The sequence below is a fragment of the Mustelus asterias genome, chromosome 11 (assembly GCF_964213995.1).
Source record: "Mustelus asterias chromosome 11, sMusAst1.hap1.1, whole genome shotgun sequence".
Taxonomy (NCBI): domain Eukaryota; kingdom Metazoa; phylum Chordata; class Chondrichthyes; order Carcharhiniformes; family Triakidae; genus Mustelus; species Mustelus asterias.
Window position 1 is genome coordinate 110,753,815 of NC_135811.1, and position 20,628 is coordinate 110,774,442.

The window sequence follows — 20,628 nt, forward strand, 5'->3', positions numbered from 1 at the left end:
GCCTGATATAGTCATACTCACAGTACCATACCTCACAGACCATGTCCCTGGCATCACCATCCCTGTGCATGTCCTGTCCTACCAGCAGGACAGATCCAGCAGAGGTGGCTGCACAGTGTTATACACTCAGGAAGGAATTGCTCTGGGAGTCGCCAACATTAACCTCAGACCCTGTGAACTCTCATGGGTTCAGGTCATACAGGGTCAAGGAAACTGCCTGCTGATTATCACCTACCAATGCCCCAGAGTTGATGAACCTACTCTTGAATGTTGGACACCACTTGGGGGAAGCACTGAGGGCAGAGAATGAACGATGGTGGTGGGGGTTGTCATTGTGTTTGCTGCACTCTCCATTCACTCTGCAGGGAGCAGCAACATCCATTCTGTGAGTGGAGAGACATCCATCACCATGGGCAGTTTGCTCAATGACCAACACTGGCACATGGTTGAAATCGAGCGCTATGGGCAAGATGTTAATTTCACGCTCGATGGTCATGTTGAACGTGTGCACACTAATGGTGAATTTGACCACCTGAATTTGGATTTGATGGTAAGCTGGTTTTCCATTTGGAGCTGCCTTAGCTTGGTATTCTCTGGCTAAAATCTTCTGAATTCTTGGAAGAGATTCAACTCAGTTACAAATTTCAGTTCAACATTTCAACAATGACAAAAAGTCATCCAGACTCAACGTCGGTTCTGTTCTCTCTCCACAGAGGTTGTCAGACCTGCTGAGATTTTCCAGCGTTTTCTGTTTTTGTGTCAACAATTTCCTGTTGCATTTGAGTTTGTTCTTTATTTGTGTGTTAGCTGTTGCAGCTTTTCCTGCTTGTATGCCATTGTTTTGGTGAACAGATTGAGTCTGGGATATACAGCTCATGTACGTCTTACTTTCTCACTACTAACCCCCATTTGTCAGTTTTATATCAATCAATGTACATCACAAGGGGAGGTGGTGATGTAGTGGTTTAGTCACTGGGCTAGTAATCCAAGTTCAAATCCCACTACCATAGATGTTGGAATTTGAATTCAATCAAAAAATCTAGAATTCAAAGTCTGATGACGACCTTGGAACCATTTTTGATTGATGTAAGAACCCATCTGGTTGACGAATTTCCTTTAGGGAAGGAAATCTGCCGTCCTTACCCGGTCTGGCCGACATGTATCTCCAGAGCCACAGCAATGTCCTTGCCTCTTCAATACCCTCTGAAATGACCGAGCCTAGCAAGCCACTCGGTCGTATCAAACTGCTAAAAGTAACTCAATAAAGAAACAAACTGGACGGACCACAAGGGTATTGACCTCGGCACCGAAATGGCAATGGCAAACTCAGCCACTTCAATCCTGCAAAGTCCCCCTCACTTTGGCTTGAGCCAAAATCAGAAGAGCCGTCTCACAGACTAGTCAAGCAGCAGCCTGACATAGTCCCACTCACAGAGTCATACCCTATAGACAATGTCAAAGACATCACCATCACATCCCTGAGGTGGTATACAGTCGGGAGGGAGTTTCCCTGGGAGACCGCTACATCAACTCCGGCCCTCTTGGAGTCCCACGGCATCGCGTCAAACATGGACAAGGAAACCTCCTGCTGATTGCCACGTGCACCCTTCGCCCTGCTGATGAGCAACACCCGGAGGAAGCACTGAGGGTGGTGAGCACAGAATGTACTCTGGGTGGGGACTGCAATGTCGATCACCAAGAGTGGCTCAGTAGCATCGCCACAGAGCTGGCTGAGTCCCAAAGGACATCACTGCTAGACTGGGACTGCGGCAGGTGCTGAGGGAACCAAAAAGGGGGAAAAACATCCTCATTAATCTGCCTGCCACAGATGTACTGACCCTCTGACAGTGCGGCATTCCCTCAGTACTGACCCTCTGACAGTGCGGCACTCCCTCAGCACTGACCCTCTGACAGTGCAGCACTCCCTCAGTACTGACCCTCTGACAGTGCGGCATTCCCTCAGCACTGACCCTCTGACAGTGCGGCACTCCCTCAGTACTGACCCTCTGACAGTGCAGCACTCCCTCAGCACTGACCCTCTGACAGTGCGGCACTCCCTCAGCACTGACCCTCTGACAGTGCGGCACTCCCTCAGCACTGACCCTCTGACAGTGCGGCACTCCCTCAGTACTGACCCTCTGACAGTGCGGCACTCCCTCAGTACTGACCCTCTGACAGTGCGGCACTCCCTCAGCACTGACCCTCTGACAGTGCGGCACTCCCTCAGCACTGACCCTCTGACAGTGCGGCACTCCCTCAGCACTGACCCTCTGACAGTGCGGCACTCCCTCAGCACTGACCCTCTGACAGTGTGGCACTCCCTCAGTACTGACCCTCTGACAGTGCGGCACTCCCTCAGCACTGACCCTCTGACAGTGCGGCACTCCCTCAGCACTGACCCTCTGACAGTGTGGCACTCCCTCAGTACTGACCCTCTGACAGTGCAGCACTCCCTCAGCACTGACCCTCTGACAGTGCGGCACTCCCTCAGTACTGACCCTCTGACAGTGCGGCACCCCCTCAGTACTGACCCTCTGACAGTGCGGCACCCCCTCAGTACTGACCCTCTGACAGTGCGGCACTCCCTCAGCACTGACCCTCTGACAGTGCAGCACTCCCTCAGTACTGACCCTCTGACAGTGCGGCATTCCCTCAGTACTGACCCTCTGACAGTGCGGCACTCCCTCAGCACTGACCCTCTGACAGTGCAGCACTCCCTCAGTACTGACCCTCTGACAGTGCGGCATTCCCTCAGTACTGACCCTCTGACAGTGCGGCACTCCCTCAGCACTGACCCTCTGACAGTGCAGCACTCCCTCAGTACTGACCCTCTGACAGTGCAGCACTCCCTCAGTACTGACCCTCTGACAGTGCGGCACTCCCTCAGTACTGACCCTCTGACAGTGCGGCACACCGTCAGTACTGACCCTCTGACAGTGCGGCACACCGTCAGTACTGACCCTCTGACAGTGCAGCACTCCCTCAGTACTGACCCTCTGACAGTGCAGCACTCCCTCAGTACTGACCCTCTGACAGTGCGGCACTCCCTCAGTACTGACCCTCTGACAGTGAGATATTGCTTCTGGATTATTCTGGATTGTTCTGGGGTGGCAGTCTGGCTTTTCAGTTCTCAGGCACTTCCCCACATCAGAAATTGCCGAGTTATTTTCTGTCCTCTGTTCTCACTCATCCGTCTCTGGGCCATGCATCTGTTCACAAGCAACTGTAGAGTTTTGTTGTGTGGGAAATTATTTATTGTGGTTCCTTGTTTAAGGTCAGGAGCTGCTGAAAGTTGTGATCTAATTTGAATGAAACAGTCACTTGGAAGGAATGAAAACAATGTTTAATGTGAATGAGAATTAGAATGTCTCATTACAAACAACTCCGACAGGCAGACTTCCTCAAATATCCAAAAATTAAAATGATCCAATCTTCAGTTATCCATTCACATCTTTAACAAGTCATAACAATCAACTCTGTATTCAAAAAAACTAAACCTTCTGCAAAACCATTCCCACACATTTCACTGGTTTCCAGAATGTTTGATGGACACATTTCTCGTTCCTTTGCCCAGATATTTCACGTTTAATATTAAACAGAAACAAGAGCTTGTGACCATCCTGGTGATCACACCTGGTACATTCTGCATTTGAGCTCAAACGAGCCAGTTCCCACTCCATTCTGACATTTCACTCTTTTCCAAGCTTGAGGTCATATCCTGACACAAGTCTGGCTGATCCAGCACCCCCTCTCATTCACCTCCATTGGCTCCCAGTGTCAATGCATTGATTGCAAAACTCTCACGTGTTCCGATCTCTCCATGGCCTCGCTCACACTATCCACCCTCCCCCTCAACCTAATCTGCTCCAGAGCACAACCCGCCAACATATCTGATCTCCTCTGCTTCAGAGATGTATCTTCAATGTTAAAGGCTCTGAGCAGGAGTGTGTGTTGAACCTGAGTTTTAGGATTGTCTCAGGGACAGACCACTGGCCATAAGTCTGCATCAGTAACAAGCAGTTCCTTGGATTGGGAGCTTTGGGTTATGTTAGATTACACAAGGTGTCTGAGCAGATACTTCTTTCCAGTTCCAATGTATTCATATTCCAAGCAACAGCTGATTCTGAAATTTGGGGTGAAATACAAACATTGCTCATCGAACATCGAGATAACTTGGGGTCAAATCACATGTTTTCATGGAGAAATATGGGGGTTAAATATTTGCAGTCTTCAGCAGCCAGACAGTATTTCATCGGATGCGGGAGTCACTGGCTAGGTCAGCATTTATCGCCCGTCCCTAATTGCCTAATGAGATGGTCACGGTGCCGCCTTGAACCCGCAGTCTATGTGGTGTAGGTACACCCACAGTGCTGTTAGGGAGAAGTTCCAGGATTTTGACCCAGTGACAGAGCAGTGATATATTTCCAAGTCAGGATATGAGTGACTTGGAGAGGAACTTGCAGACGGTGGTGTTCCCTGCATCTTCTGCCCTTGTTTTTCAAGGTGGTAGAGGTCACGGGTTTGGAAGGTGCTGTCAAAGGAGTCTTGGTGAGCTCCTGTAGGGCATCTTGTAGATGGTACACAAGGCTGCCACTGTGTGTTAGTGGGGGAAGAACTGAATCTTTAAGGTGATGGATGGGATTCCAATCAAGATGGCTCCTTTTTCCTGCAGGTTCAGCTTCTTGAGTGTTGTTGGAGCTGAACTCATTCAGGCAAACAGACAGTATTCTATTACACTCCCGACTTGTGCCTTGTAGAAGATGGACATGCTTTGGGGGGGGGGCGGGGGGTGAAGGGGTGTCAGGAGATGAGTTACACACCTCAGAATTCTCAGCCTCTGACCAACTCTTGTAGCCATAGTATTTATATGGCTAGTCCAGTTTCTGATCAATGGTAACCCCTATGCTGTTGATAGTGTGGGATTCAGCAATGGGAATGATGGGGAAATGGGTGTGATTCTCTCTTGTTGGAGATTGTCACTGCCTGGCACTTGTGTGGTGCAAATGTTACTGGGTACCTGGATATTGTCCAGATCTTGCTGCATTTGGACATTGGACTGCTAGTCACAAATGGTACTGAAAATTGTGCAATCATCTGACCTACTAATGGAAGGAAGGTCATTGACAAAGCATCTGAAGATGGTTGGGCCGATGAACCCCAACCTAGGGAACTCCTACAGTGATGTCCTAGAACTGAGATGATTGACCTCCAACCACAATAACCATTTTCCTTTGTGCTGGGTATAAATGCAACTAGTTTAACAACACCAGGTTAAAGTCCAACAGGTTTATTTGGTAGCAAAAGCCACACAAGCTTTCGGAGCCCCAAGCCCCTTCTTCAGGTGAGTGGGAATTCTGTTCACAAACAGGGCATATAAAGACACAGACTCATGAATAATGGTTGGAATGCGAATACTTACAACTAATCAAGTCTTTAAGATACAAACAATGTGAGAGGAGAAAGCATCACGACAGGTTAAAGAGATGTGTATTGTCTCCAGACAGGACAGCCAGGACCAACCATTATTCATGTAAATTGAGTCTGTGTCTTTATATGCCCTGTTTGTGAACAGAATTCCCACTCACCTGAAGAAGGGGCTTAGAGCTCCGAAAGCTTGTGTGGCTTTTGCTACCAAATAAACCTGTTGGACTTTAACCTGGTGTTGTTAAACTTCTTACTGTGTTTACCCCAGTCCAACACCAGCATCTCCACATTATAAATGCAACTAGCAGAGAGTTTTCCCCGGATTGCCATTGACCCCAGTTTTGTTCAGGTTCCTCGATGCCACACTTGCTAAATGCTGCCTTGATATCAAGGGCAGTGTCTCTCATCTCACCATTGGCGTTCAGCTCTTTTGCCAGTGTTTGGACCGTGGCTGTCGTGAGGTCAGGAGCTGAGTGACCCTGGCATGACCCGGTCAGAGGGCAGGTTAATGCTGGTAATACACATGGCAGTGTCAGCACCAGGGCACAAGGCAGTCTGATTGGTGCTGATAAGGGCAGTGACCCTCATACTGCAGTTCGATACTTGATAGATTGTAGAATTTCTCAGCTGCTGAAGTTCTGTCTGTTTGGAGTCACGAGTTAGCACTGGATTTTACAGCAGTTTCAGCCACTTAATATGCCAAGCAGCCAAACTATTATGGAATGTATTTAGTACATAAAATGCACAAATAATAAAAACACGAATAAAACTATTACATCAACTGGACACTGTCAGACACAGATGGAAAAGGCACAGAGGCAGAGCAGGAGAGAGAAAGCGTCGGTGAGTGGGGAGAGATGGGGTGATCAGGAGGGAAGAGAGGCACCAGTGTGTGTATCAAGTCATCTTTTGGACACACTTTGGGGCAGTTCCATCGCTCAACACCCAGTGAATAGTGTCAGGACAGGAAGAACAATTCTTCAGAATCTCAGAATCCTTTTACAGTTAGAAAGGATGGGAGGGGAATTCAGAAAATAAAACTATCAAATCCCTCTTTAATCCTGAACCTTACTTAGAAGCTCTATTAACCCAACTAAAACCACCTCTCTGACAGCCTGAATCCAGTCTAGACACTGTCTCTGACAGCCTGAATCCAGTCTAGACTGACTGTGTCTCTGACAGCCCGAATCTAGTTTTGATAAGCCCCCTTTCACTGTAGTTGTATCAGAAAGACCCTAAAGGCTGTGATAGCTGGAGGTCCTGTTGCTTTGAGACACTAATCCTGGTTTTGATCGACACACATACTTGTCTGTGTTAACTGTTCCCAATTTCACCTGTAATGGCAGTGTTGCAGCAAGCTCTGATGTTCATGGTGTGAATCTCACAGCAAGTATACGTGGAGCAGGGAGTGGGGGGAACACTGACTGGCTTTGGTATGAATGGACATGAGTCCAGAGTCCTCACCATCTGCTGCACCCTCTCAATGAGTTTGCTTCATTCACTCGCACCAAGTTAAAGCCATTTAGAAAATATTACAGTAAGAATTTTAAACAATGTTGATTCAGACTTGACAAAAAGAACAGTAAAAAGTAAAAATATATTGCAAGTGATTGTTTATGTCAAAGTGAGGTGTATATTGCAGATATTTTGCATGCACTAGGACAGCATACAGTATAGCAGTGCATTGGTTATAGTTTGGAACAAGGATCCCAATCCTCACTCTAGCAGCAGCAGCAATTCAGAAATAGATACGGTTCCTACTCATTTTTATCCTTAATTATCAGCATTAGATTCCACATGATCTTTTAAAAAAAAAGAACCAATTAGAAAGATTTCCTCAGGTGTGAATATAGCAGATGTTTCACTAAAACCAGGTGATTTGGTTTTGTAAATTCCTTTTGCGTGTTTTTTTTAGATAAACCTTGATCACAAATCAGGAATGTTAATCAGAGACAGGGTTTAACGTGGAATTCCACCTCAAGCAGAGATTTTCTTACAACTCCCTCTTGACAAAACACAAATTCAGCTCCAACTATTCAGTTTTCGTCTCCTCCAGGATCTGTGGCAGGTTCTGCTCCTTCTTCAGTGAGGCGGCTTTGGAAGGCTCGAGCGGTTTGGCTTCATTCGTGTGATAGCTACCCTTGTGACGGTAATAATAGAGGAAAAGCAGCACCAACAGGGCGAGGATGGTGAATAGGATCACCGCTACGATGACTAAAAGAGAAAAAGACACAAACCTGATTAGTGGGAAATCCAAATACCTCTGGGCTCAGACACATGCTCCCAGAATCTGACAAAACAGGCTTGTTTTTCCCAAAAAATATCCCAAACATTTGATCTTTCTTGACAGATGACAAACCTGGAATGACAGGTTTGGTTCTGGTCATAGACACAAACAAGATTTCCCAGTACTGGAATCAGTCCGTTAGGGGGGGAACCCTTGGCCTCGAGCCTCCTTCTCCTCCTGTTGCAATATCCCCTCTGTGGGTCAGAGCTTTCACTCAGATTCCAGGCAGCACAAAGCTGGAGATCCAGTGAAGTAATGGGCAGGTGACAGTAAACTTTAGCCCACACCCAGAAAGCCCATCAGCAAAGCAAACAGGTGCCTTAAGGCTACTGAACCTTACACCGCTTTCCGGAAATTCTTGGAGGCTTTTGGCCAATGGAGGTAGCGTGAAGGGCTGAGGGGAGAGGTGAGGGAGGTGGCTATTATCCAACTGGCCAAAGTTTTAAGAGCCTATCTGTTCACAGTCCATGCTGATGGTTCAAGATAGCAAACTGAGGTTGGGGGTGGGGGGGGAGAGTGCAGCTTGTGAACTAGCCACATGCCAACAGCAGAGGCAATCACCAGAGTCCAACTTTATTTTTGCTCATTGCTCTGGCCTCTTTGTTCTTGAGAGCGGAAAATGAGAAAGAAAAGGCAACGGAAGGGATTACAACTCAGTATTATCAAAATTAAACCAAAGCTGCAGAGGAACAGGTCACAAAGCTTTAAATTAAATAGTGTGGCAAAGAATCAGACGAGGGAATCAGGTAAATGGAAACAACTAGGTAACAGAACAGGGCAGTAATGTGGCTGATGATTACAAAAGAGTGACAGGGACAGAAAATAAGAGTGCACCAAAGATAAAGCCAGAGATTACAAAAATTATTTACATAAAAGGCCCAGTACCTGAATGCATGTAGCAGTTGTAGAAAAATGGGTGAATTTTAGCTCAGATCGAGTTAAATATGCACGATCTGATAGGCTTACAGAGACAGTTGAAAGGTGAGCAGGACTGGGACTGAATGTTAAAAGTTATTTGACATATTAGAATGACAAGAGACTAGGAAAAGGTGGCAAGATAGCCTTGTTAATTAAGGAAGACATTAGCTCAGTGCTGAGGGACCACCTTAGCTTGAAAGACCACGATATAGAATCAGTTTGAGTAGAGATAAGAAATAGTAAATGTGAGCGGTGACTGTGGGGTGGTTTACAGGCTCCCTAACAACAGTTACTCTGTTGAAGGGGGGGGGGGGGGTGGTCAGCGCATTCCACAATTCCACAGACTCTCCAAAGGACCAACACTAACTTTACTCTTTTCCTATCCTAAACCATGTAGAAACCCTTCCTGCCTGGGAACCAACCTCTCAGCATCGACCCTGTCGGGCCCCCTGAGAATCCGACATGTCTCAATAAGGTTGCCTCTCATTCTCTAAACTCCAATGAGTACAGGCCCAGCCAACTCAACCTCTGCTCATAAGAAAATCCCTCCCTACCCAGAATCGACCAAGTGAACCTTCTCTGGACTGCCTCCAATGCCGGTATATCTTTCATAGAGTCATAGAGGTTTACAGCATGGAAACAGGCCCTTCGGCCCAACTTATCCTTGCCACCCTTTTTTTAAAAACCCCTAAGCTAATCCCAATTGCCCGCATTTGGCCCATATCCCTCTATACACATCGTACCCATGTAACTATCTAAATGCTTTTTAAAAGATAACTAATGGAGTGCCAAAGGGATCAGTGCTGGGACCGCAACTATTCACAATCTGCATCACAGACTTGGATGAAAGGACTGAATATATGGTGGCTAAATTTGCAATGACACCAAGATAGGTAGGAAAGCAAGTTGTCAAGAGGAGGTGAGTGTCTATAATGGGATTTAGATAGAACATAGAACATAGAAAGCCACAGCACAAACAGGCCCTTCGGCCCACAAGTTGCGCTGATCATATCCCTACCTCTAGGCCTATCTATAGCCCTCAATCCCATTAAATCCCATAGAACATAGAATAGGTTAAAGCAGTGGACAGAATTTGGCAAATGGGGTATAACACTAATAAATATGAACGTGTCCACATTGGCAGGAAGAATAGAAAAATTGTGTATTATTTAAATAGAAAGAGATTGCAGAGCTGATGGACAGAGGGATCTGGGTGTTCTGGTACATGAAGCAGAAAATGTTAATATGCAGATGCAGCAAGTGATTAGGAAGGCAAATGGAGTGTTGGTGTTTATTGCAAGGGTAATGGAATATAAAAATAGGGAAGCTTTACTGCAGCTGTGTAGGGCCTTGGTGAGACCACATCTGGAATACTGTGTACAACTTTGGTCTCCTTATTTGAAAAAGCTACAATTGCTTTCGAAGAGTTTCAGAGAAGGTTCACTGGATTCACTCATGGGCCAAAAGGCTTATCTTATGAAGAAAGGTTGGTCAGATTGGGCCAATACCCATTGGAGTTTAGAATAATAAGAGGAGATCTTACTGATCCTGAGGGGACCTGATAGGCTGGATGCAAAGAGGATGTTTCCCCTTGTGGGAGGGACTAAAAGTAGATGATAAAGTTAAAAAATAAGAGATTTTGTTTAAGATGGAGATGGGGAGGAGCTTTTTCCTCCTAAAGGGTCAGTTAAATGTGGAACTTTCTTCCCCAGAAAGCAGTGGAGGCTGGGCCATCAAATTATTCAAGACAGAGTTAGACAGATTTTTGATAGATGAGGCAATCGAGGGTGACCGAGGCAATCGAGGGTGACCGAGGCAATCGAGGGTGACCGAGGCAATCGAGGGTGACCGAGGCAATCGAGGCTGACCGAGGCAATCGAGGGTGACCGAGGCAATCGAGGGTGACGGGGACACAGACAAGAGAGCGGAGCAGAGACCAAAACCATGATCAGTCATGATCTTATTGGATAATGGAGTATGTTCGAGGGGCTGAATGGCCTCCTCCCACTCTTTATCCAACACCCCAAGTTCCCCACAATCCTCCCATCCCGGCTCTGTCTATACTCACCACCAATGATGACTCCCGTCAAGTAATCGTATCCAAATCGGGGCGTGTCTGAAAAACAGTTTGGTATTCAGTTCATTTCCATCCATTCTCACTCAGCCAATCAAACAATTGCACAGGGCAGATGCAGGGCAAAGGGGCGGGGGGGGGGGGGCGGAGGGACGGGCGAGAGAGGGGGAGTGTGGGGGACCGAGAGGGGGAGAGGGTGGAGGGGGGGCCGAGAGAGGGAGTGGGGAGCCGGGGGGGGGGGGGGGGGAGGGGGGCCAAGAGAGGGAGTGGGGAGGTGGGGGGCCGAGGTGGGGGGGGGGGGGGGAGCGTTAGGGGGCGAGAGGGAGCGGGGCGAGCCGACGGGGAGTGTGGGGGGGGGAGCAAGAGGGGGAGTGTGGGGGCAAGAGGGGGAGTGTGGGGGGCGAGAGGGGGAGCGGGGGGCCGAGAGGGGGAGCCGAGAGGGGGAGCAGAGGGGGAGGGGCGAGAGGGGGAGCGGGGGGGGCCGAGAGGGGGAGCGGGAGCGGGGTGAGGGCCGAGAGGGGGAGTGGGGGGGCCAAGAGGGGGAGTGGGGTCCGAGAGGAGGAGATCCGAACTGGGGGGGGGGGGGGGGGGACTGAGAGGGGGAGCAAGAGGGGGGCGGGCGGGGTGAGGGTCGAGAGGGGGTGGTGGGGGGCTGAGGGGGGGAGGCAGGGGGAAGCGGGAGGCCGGGGGGAGAAGCGGGGGGCCGGGGGAGGCGTGGAGGCCAGAGGGGACAAGAGGGGGGCAATATGGGTGTTGCTCTTCAAGCTTAAAAAGGTCCAAGAATCAAGCAGGGATTATTCCTCCCTCGTGCTCCTCCCCAGTCCCCACCACCTCCTCCATTACCCACCATCACACAGCTTTCCCCATCCCATGCACACCAACCTCCCCCCTCCCTCCCTCTCCCCCCCGCCCCCCCCACAACCTTCTCTCCCTGTCGTCCCTGGTTAACCCCAGCTCAGTGTAATAGAGTCATAGAGGTTTACAGCACAGAAACAGGCCCTGCGGCCCAACTTGTCCATGCCGCCCTTTTTTTTCTAAACCCCTAAGCTCGTCCCAATTGCCCGCGTTTGGCCAATAGGGGCGGCACGGTGGCACAGTGGTTAGCACTGCTGCTTCACAGCTCCAGGGACCTGGGTTCGATTCCTGGCTTGGGTCACTGTCTGTGTGGAGTTTGCACATTCTCCTCGTGCCTGCGTGGGTTTCCTCTGGGTGCTCCGGTTTCCTCCCACAGTCCAAAGATGTGCAGGTTAGGTTGATTGGCCATGCTAAAATTGCCCTTAGTGTCCTGAGATGCATAGGTTAGAGGGATTAGTGGGTAAATATGTAGGGATATGGGGTCGGCCCTGGGTGGGATTGTGGTCGGTGCAGACTTGCTGGGCCGAATGGCCTCTTTCTGTACTGTAGGGTTTCTATGATTTCTATGATATCCCTCTATACCCATCTTACCCACGTAACTGTCTAAACGCTTTTCAAAAGACAAAATTGTACCCGCCTCTACTACTACCTCTGGCAGCTTGTTCCAGACACTCACCATCGTCTGTGTGAAAAAATTGCCCCTCTGGACACTTTGTATCTCTCCCCTCTCACCTTAAACCTCTGCCCTCTAGTTTTAGACTCCCCTACCTTTGGGAAAAGATATTGACTATCTAGCTGATCTATGCCTCTCATTATTTTATAGACCTCTATAAGATCACTCTTCAACCTCCTTCGCTCCAGAAAAAACAGTCCCAGTCTATCCAGCCTCTCCTTATAACTCAAACCATCAAGTCCTGGTAGCATTCTAGTAAATCTCTTCTGCACTCTTCCTAGTTTAATAATATCCTTTCTATAATAGGGTAACCAGAACTGTACACAGTATTCCAAGTGTCCTTCAAGAAGGGGAGTAGGGACAACCCTGGTAATTATAGACCGGTGAGCCTTACTTCTGTTGTGGGCAAAGTATTGGAAAGGATTATAAGAGATAGGATTTATAATCACCTAGAAAGGAATAATTTGATTAGGGATAGTCAGTACAGTTTTGTGAAGGGTAGGTCGTGCCTCACAAACCTTATTGAGTTCTTTGAGAAGGTGACCAAAGAGGTGGATGAGGGTAAAGCGGTTGATGTGGTGTATGTGGATTTCAGCAAAGCGTTTGATAAGGTTCCCCATGGTAAGCTTTTGCAGAAAATACGGACACATGGGATTGAGGGTGATTTAGTGGTTTGGATCAGGAATTGGCTAGCTGTAAGAAAACAGAGGGTGGTGGTTGATGGGAAATGTTCATCCTGGAGTTCAGTTACTAGTGGTGTACCGCAAGGATCTGTTTTGGGGCCACTGCTGTTTTTCATTTTTATAAATGACCTGGATAAGGGCGTGGAAGGATGGATTAGTAAATTTGCGGATGACACTAAAGTCGGTGGAGTTGTAGAGAGTAGGGAGGGAAGTGGCAGGTTACAGAGGGACATAGATAAGCTGCAGAGCTGGGCTGAGAGGTGGCAAATGGAGTTTAACGCGGAAAAGTGTGAGGTGATTCACTTTGGAAGGAGTAACAGGAATACAGAGTACTGGGCTAATGGTAAGATACTTGGTAGTGTGGATGAACAGAGGGATCTGGGTGTCCATGTGCATAGATCCTGAAAGTTGGCACCCAGGTTGATAGGGTTGTTAAGAAGGCGTACGGTGTGTTAGCTTTTATTGGTAGAGGGATTGAGTTTCGGAGCCAAGAGGTCATGCTGCAGCTGTACAAAACTCTGGTGCGGCCGCACTTGGAGTATTGCGTACAGTTCTGGTCGCCGCATTATAGGAAAGATGTGGAAGTGTTGGAAAGGATGCAGAGGAGATTTACCAGGATATTGCCTGGTATGGTGGGAAGATCGTATGAGGAAAGGCTGAGGGGCTTGAGGTTGTTTTCGTTAGAGAGAAGAAGGTTAAGAGGTGACTTAATAGAGGCATACAAGATGATCAGAGGATTAGATAGGGTGGATAGTGAGAGCCTTTTTTCTCGGATGGTGTTGGCTAGCACGAGGGGACATAGCTTTAAATTGAGGGGTGAGAGGTATAGGACAGATGTTAGAGGTAGGTTCTTTACTCAGAGAGTAGTAAGGGCGTGGAATGCCCTGCCTGCAGCAGTAGTGGACTCGTCAACATTAAGAGCATTCAAATGGTTATTGGATAAACATATGGATGATATTGGAATAGTGTAGATTAGAGGGGCTTTAGATTGGTTCCACTGGTCGGTGCAACATTGAGGGCCGAAGGGCCTGTACTGCGCTGTAATGTTCTACGTTATTCTATGTTAAGTGTGGCCTTACCAATGTCTTGTACAACTTGACATCCCAACTCCTGTATTCAATGTTCTGACCGATGAAACCAAGCATGCCGAATGCCTTCTTCACCACTCTGTCCACCTGCGACTCCACTTTCAAGGCGCTATGAACATGTACCCCTAGATCTCTTCTGTAACTCTCCCCAATGCCCTACCATTAACTGAGTAAGTCCTGCCCTGGTTCAATCTACCAAAATGCATCACCTCGCATTTGTCGAAATTAAACTCCATCTGCCATTTGTCAGCCCACTGGCCCAATTGATCAAGATCCCGTTGCAATTGGAGATAACTTTCTTCACTGTCCACTATACCACCAATCTTGGTGTCATCTGCAAACTTACTAACCATGCCTCCTATATTCTCATCCAAATCATTAATATAAATGACAAATAACAGTGGGCCCAGCACTGATCCCTGAGGCACACCGCTGGTCACAGGCCTCCAGTTTGAAAAACAACTCTCTACAACCACCCTGTGGGAAGCCAATTTTGTATCCATTTAGATACCTCACCCTGGATCCTGTGAGATTTAACCTTATGCAACAACCTACCATGCGGTACCTTGTTAAAGGCCTTGCTAAAGTCCATGTAGACAACATCAACAGCACTGCCCTCATCTACCTTCTTGGTTACCCCTTCAAAAAACTCAATCAAATTTGTGAGTCATGATTTTCCACTCACAAAGTTTAAATGCCGATAGAATTTTATCTGACAACTCTGTAAAAGCCCAATCTGTCTCAAGGCTGTAATTAGATGCTGGTTGTTGATGAATTCAGGCTGAAATGATGCTTTGCAAAGTGCAACTGGCAGTAAATTTGGGAAGAATTCAGTTACATATTGTGACACAACCTCTCCAAGCGTCCTGTGTACCTGGCTGCAAAGCCCAAGGATCTTCCTCCAGGAGAACTGAAGACAGGATAATGGGGAGAGCTCCACAGTTCGATTCCACCAATTCCCCCAGAACCTCCACAGTCCGATTGGTGTCCGCTCTCAGCGCCACTTTCAATGGGGCGATTCCATTAAAGTTCACTCCAGCCAGACACCCGGTAAACCCTGGAGTGTTAAACCGCTGGATCTCTGGATCCAGAAGCCCCACCTCTGTCGGGATAATCAAACACAATAAATTCGCAAAGGCAGATTTACACACAGATGGTGCTGAAACATTACACAATGTGCTTGATAAACCGGCTCAAAGTGTGAGGGGATGACTCACCGTTAGATATCACATGGACTTCCAGAGGGCATTGGACAGAATCTCTTACACAACGCTCTCAGCTAAAGTTGAAGCTCTTGGAATTGAAATCAAACTAATCTGAGGTCAGCTGTTTCTCACGTCGGTGCTGACTCAATGAGCCAAAGGGCCTCTTCTGCACTGTATGATTTTACTGACCCTCTGACAATGCAATACTCCCTCAATACTGATCCTGACAGTGCGGCACTCCCTCAGTACTGATCCTCCGACAGTGCGGCACTCCCTCAGCACTGACCCTCTGACAGTGCGGCACTCCCTCAGCACTGACCCTCTGACAGTGCTGCACTCCCCCAGCACTGACCCTCTGACAGTGCGGCACTCCCTCAGTACTGTCCCTCTGACAGTGCGGCACTCCCTCAGTACTGACCCTCTGACAGTGCAGCACTCCCTCAGTACTGACCCTCTGACAGTGCGGCACTCCCTCAGTACTGACCCTTTGACAGTGCAGCACTCCCTCAGTACTGACCCTCTGACAGTGCTGCACTCCCTCAGCACTGACCCTCTGACAGTGCAGCACTCCCTCAGAACTGACCCTCTGACAGTGCTGCACTCCCTCAGCACTGACCCTCTGACAGTGCTGCACTCCCTCAGCACTGACCCTCTGACAGTGCGGCACTCCCTCAGTACTGACCCTCTGACAGTGTGGCACTCCCTCAGTACTGACCCTCTGACAGTGCGGCACTCCCTCAGTACTGACCCTCTGACAGTGCGGCACTCCCTCAGCACTGACCCTCTGACAGTGCAGCACTCCCTCAGAACTGACCCTCTGACAGTGCTGCACTCCCTTAGCACTGACCCTCTGACAATGCGACAGCCTAGATGCTGTGTACAGTTTTGGAGTGTGGCAGGATTTTGATGACCTGAGTAATCATTTTAATGAAGAAGAACAATTTAAACATTCTCACAAAATAAACAATACAAAATCTAGAAATATACAAAGAATATAAATGCAAAATGGAAGGAGCTGCTTGCAAGATTCACGCAGTCTTAGTGCAGCAAGAAAGTCCTGGAGAAGGTTTATAGCAACCCAAACTCACTGCTGCACACAGACCCATTCAGCTGCTCCCCTGCTGCCCCCCCGCATTCTGCCCACCCAGTCTCCTTCCCTCCCCCGCCATCACGCCAGTCTGTGTGGCTAAGGTCTCTGTGCCAAGGAGTAACAGCAGAGGGTCTGTGGCAGCAGGAATGGAATCAACACCATTAAAAATCACTTCCTTGTCACAGATCCCACAGTCCGCCCACCCGGCTTCAACCTGCCGGCATTCCACAGCCATTCCCACACTGCCCAAGGTCTTCCTGCAGGCACTTGGCACAAGTGGAGTCTTGTCGGCAATGCAGACTGCGGGTGTGATGCAGAGAGTGAGACCTGGTCTCTGTGGAAGCTGCCTCCTGGCTTGGTGATTATTGGACACAGGAATATAAAAGAACCGGACAGAGAGAGCTGCAATAGGAACAAGATGTGGAGATGCCGGCATTGGACTGGGGCAAACACAGTAAGAAGTTTAACAACACCAGGTTAAAGTCCAACAGATTTATTTGGTAGCAAAAGCCACACAAGCTTTCGGAGCTCCAAGCCCCTTCTTCAGGTGAGTGGGAATTCTGTTCACAAACAGAGCTTATAAAGACACAAACTCAATTTACATGAATAATGGTTGGAATGCGAAGACTTACAACTAATCAAGTCTTTAAGAAACAAAACAACGTGAGTGGAGAGAGCATCAAGACAGGCTAAAAAGATGTGTATTGTCTCCAGACAAGACAGCCAAGAAGCAGAGAAACTGCAGAAAGTTATAACCTCACCCATCACTCGACCCAGGAAGAGGGATCTTGGAGAATCAAAATTCTTATCTCCCCACAGAGAAATCTGATTTCTGACAATCGGAAACTCGTCCACCTGGAGAAAAAGCAGATGAGAGGCAAAGTTTTAAAACTGCAACAGTCAGACACTACCATGTCCAACCAGCAGGGGGAAGCAACTTCTGCAACTCAGTCCCATGGGAGGAGGGGAGTGTCTATGGGGCAGGGGGGCATGGTTGGTGGCTGGGGGGGCGGGGCTGATGGCTTGGTGGGGGGGGGGGGGGGGGGGGGGGGGAGTATCTGGTGGGGCACATGATGAGGGGAGTGTGCATGGGGGAGTTTGGGGAGTGGGTTTGGATGACTCACGCCGTAGCTTCACCAGGTTGACATGCTCCCAGCATGCCCTCTGGCACATTGACCCAGGGTGGATCTCGTGGCTTGATGGTAATGGCAGAATGGGGGATATTGGGGGCCAGGAGGTTACAGATTGTTGTTGTAAAGAACTCACCTGTTTTGAGCTGCTCGATCTGTTCTGAATCTAACATGTTTAACATACTAATAGAGCCACGCAATACGATGGAGAGTGTCTTCAGTGTGAAGACAAGGCTGTGGCCAGCTAGCCAACGTCCATCGACTATGGTAGTATTGGTAAATCCCACCGGGAGGGGGGACCGCACGATCCCACCGGGAGGGGGGACCGCACGATCCCACTATTGGCCTCCACATGTACAGTGCGGCGGTCGCTCTAACTGGCTGTCAATGCCAACACAGTGGTCATTTTTACATGCTGGTTCTTTCACTTCTGGGCACTAAGACCCAGCAATCACGGCCAGTTTAATGATCCAGTCACTGTCTGAAGGTGTGCAACCGTAATCCAGCCTTTTGTGACAACTAGGTTTGATCCGGCTTTGATCCGGGTGCAGCACCTGTATTTGCTCCGGGTTTAATCCGGGTACAGTACCTGTATTTGCTCCGGGTTTGATCCAGGTGCAGCACCTGTATTTGCTCCGGGTTCTCTCTGGGTTTAATCCGGGTACAGTACCTGTATTTGCTCCGGGTTTGATCCAGGTGCAGCACCTGTATTTGCTCCGGGTTCTCTCCGGGTTTAATCCGGGTACAGTACCTGTATTTGCTCCGGGTTTGATCCAGGTGCAGCACCTCATAGAAATCATAGAAACCCTACAGTGCAGAAAGAGGCCATTCGGCCCATCGAGTCTGCACCGACCACAATCCCACCCAGGCCCTACCCCCACATATTTTACCCACTAATCCCTCTAACCTACGCATCCCAGGACTCTAAGTGGCAATTTTTAACCTGGCCAATCAACCTAACCCGCACATCTTTGGACTGTGGGAGGAAACCGGAGCACCCGGAGGAAACCCACGCAGACACGAGGAGAATGTGCAAACTCCACACAGACAGTGACCCGAGCCGGGAATCGAACCCGGGACCCTGGAGCTGTGAAGCAGCAGTGCTAACCACTGTGCTACCGTGCCGCCCTATTTACTCCGGGTTGGATCCGGGTACAGTACCTGTATTTGCTCTGGGTTTGATCCAGGTGCAGCACCTGTATTTGCTCTGGGTTGGATCCGGGTACAGTACCTGTATTTACTCCGGGTTGGATCCGGGTACAGTACCTGTATTTGCTCTGGGTTCGATCCAGGTACAGTACCTGTATTTGCTCCGGGTTGGATCCGGGTACAGTACCTGTATTTGCTCTGGGTTTGATCCAGGTGCAGCACCTGTATTTGCTCTGGGTTCGATCCAGGTACAGTACCTGTATTTGCTCCGGGTTTGATCCAGGTGCAGCACCTGTATTTGCTCCGGGTTTGATCCAGGTACAGCACCTGTATTTGCTCCGGGTTGGATCCGGGTACAGTACCTGTATTTGCTCTGGGTTTGATCCAGGTGCAGCACCTGTATTTGCTCTGGGTTCGATCCAGGTACAGTACCTGTATTTGCTCCGGGTTTGATCCAGGTGCAGCACCTGTATTTGCTCCGGGTTTGATCCAGGTACAGCACCTGTATTTGCTCCGGGTTTGATCCAGGTGCAGCACCTGCATTTGCAGTGGGTTGGATCCGGGTACAGTACCTGTATTTGCTCTGGGTTGGATCCGGGTACAGTACCTGTATTTGCTCTGGGTTGGATCCGGGTACAGTACCTGTATTTGCTCCGGGTTTGATCCAGGTGCAGCACCTGTATTTGCTCTGGGTTGGATCCGGGTACAGTACCTGTATTTGCAGTGGGTTGGATCCGGGTACAGTACCTGTGTTAGCTCTGGGTTGGATCCGGGTGCAGTACCTGTATTTGCTCTGGGTTGGATCCGGGTACAGTACCTGTGTGTATACATCCCTGTCTTGTCTGGTGATGTTAACCCAATGCGCTTTGCCATCTGCCACATTTTCCTTTACCAGGATCCTGGTGTAGGGATTAGCAAAGGAGCCAAGCTGGTATCGAAGTACCAAACTCCCTGTAAAGAAAATGCCAACAAGCTGATTGCAAAGATTCTTTATATTAGACAGCTGGATAGAAAAAAATTAATTAAAAAATGAGAAATCAGGAGATAGATGCAGCGGGGCAATGACTTCATCCAAGGCCATCCAACAACCACTGGAGCTCAGAACAGTAAGTGTGGGCCATTTGGCCCCTCAGGACTCCTCTGCCATTTGATAAGACCATGACTGGTCTGCTTAATCCTACTTTCTGCCTGTTCCTCTTCTCTATGACTCCCTTGTCAATCAAGAAGCTATCTAACTGGATGACCAAGTCTCCACTGAACTCTGAGAAAGAGTTTCAGTCTAACGACCCTCAGAGAAAATAATTCACATCTTAGCCTTAAACGGGAAACGTCTTATTTTTAAACTGTGTCCCCTAGCGGAGAATGACTACAGAATTGCATGATTCACAGAAGATTAGTATGCAGGTATTAATTAATTATCTTAATTATTAATTCAGAAAGCTAATGGAATGCTATCCTTGATTACGAGAGAAATTCTCCATAAAGGTAAGGATATTATACAGGGGGATAATGAAACCACAGTCCGGAATACTGTGTGCAGTTCCTTAGTTGAGGAAGGATATAACTGGAGGCGGTTCAGAGGAGGTTACTGGATTCAGGAATGAGAGGGTTATCCTATCAGGATATGTTGGCCAGGCTGTGCTGCTTTCCATTGGACTTCAGAGAGTGAGGGGCGACTTGGTTGAAGTGTATAAAATCCTGAATGATCTCGACAAGGTGAACATGGACAGGATCTCTCCTCTTGTGGTGAGTCCTGAAGTGGGACTCACCACAAGAGAGAGTCTTTTTAGGACAGAGGAGGAGAGCTGTTTTCTTCCAGATTATGGAGCATTCTGTCTCAGAAGGCACTGGGGGTGGGGTCATTGAATAATTTTAAGGTGGAATTTTCATAGAATCCCTACAGTGCAGAAGGAGGCCATTTGGCCCATTGAGCCTGCACCGATAACAATCCCACCCAGGCCATATCCCTGTAATCCCATGTATTGACCCTACTAATGCCCTGAAACTCAGGGGCAATTTATCATGGCCAATCAACCTAACCTGCACATCTGT

General features: G+C 48.6%; 1 protein-coding gene across 4 annotated transcripts in view; it reads right to left on the reverse strand.

The window, feature by feature from the left end:
* Positions 1 to 3,329: 3,329 nt before the first annotated feature.
* The window catches only part of cntnap1 (contactin associated protein 1), an 80,764-nt gene continuing 63,465 nt past the window's right edge, over positions 3,330 to 20,628 (reverse strand). For all 4 annotated transcript variants that reach the window (XM_078224289.1, XM_078224294.1, XM_078224291.1 and 1 more), the window contains 5 exons: positions 19,394 to 19,527; positions 17,059 to 17,152; positions 14,877 to 15,104; positions 10,698 to 10,745; positions 3,330 to 7,638 (listed from right to left, as the gene is read on the reverse strand). In XM_078224289.1, coding sequence (XP_078080415.1) covers positions 7,457 to 7,638; positions 10,698 to 10,745; positions 14,877 to 15,104; positions 17,059 to 17,152; positions 19,394 to 19,527 — 686 coding nt within the window. In that variant the 3' untranslated portion in view covers positions 3,330 to 7,456. The remainder of the gene's footprint in view (positions 7,639 to 10,697; positions 10,746 to 14,876; positions 15,105 to 17,058; positions 17,153 to 19,393; positions 19,528 to 20,628) is intronic.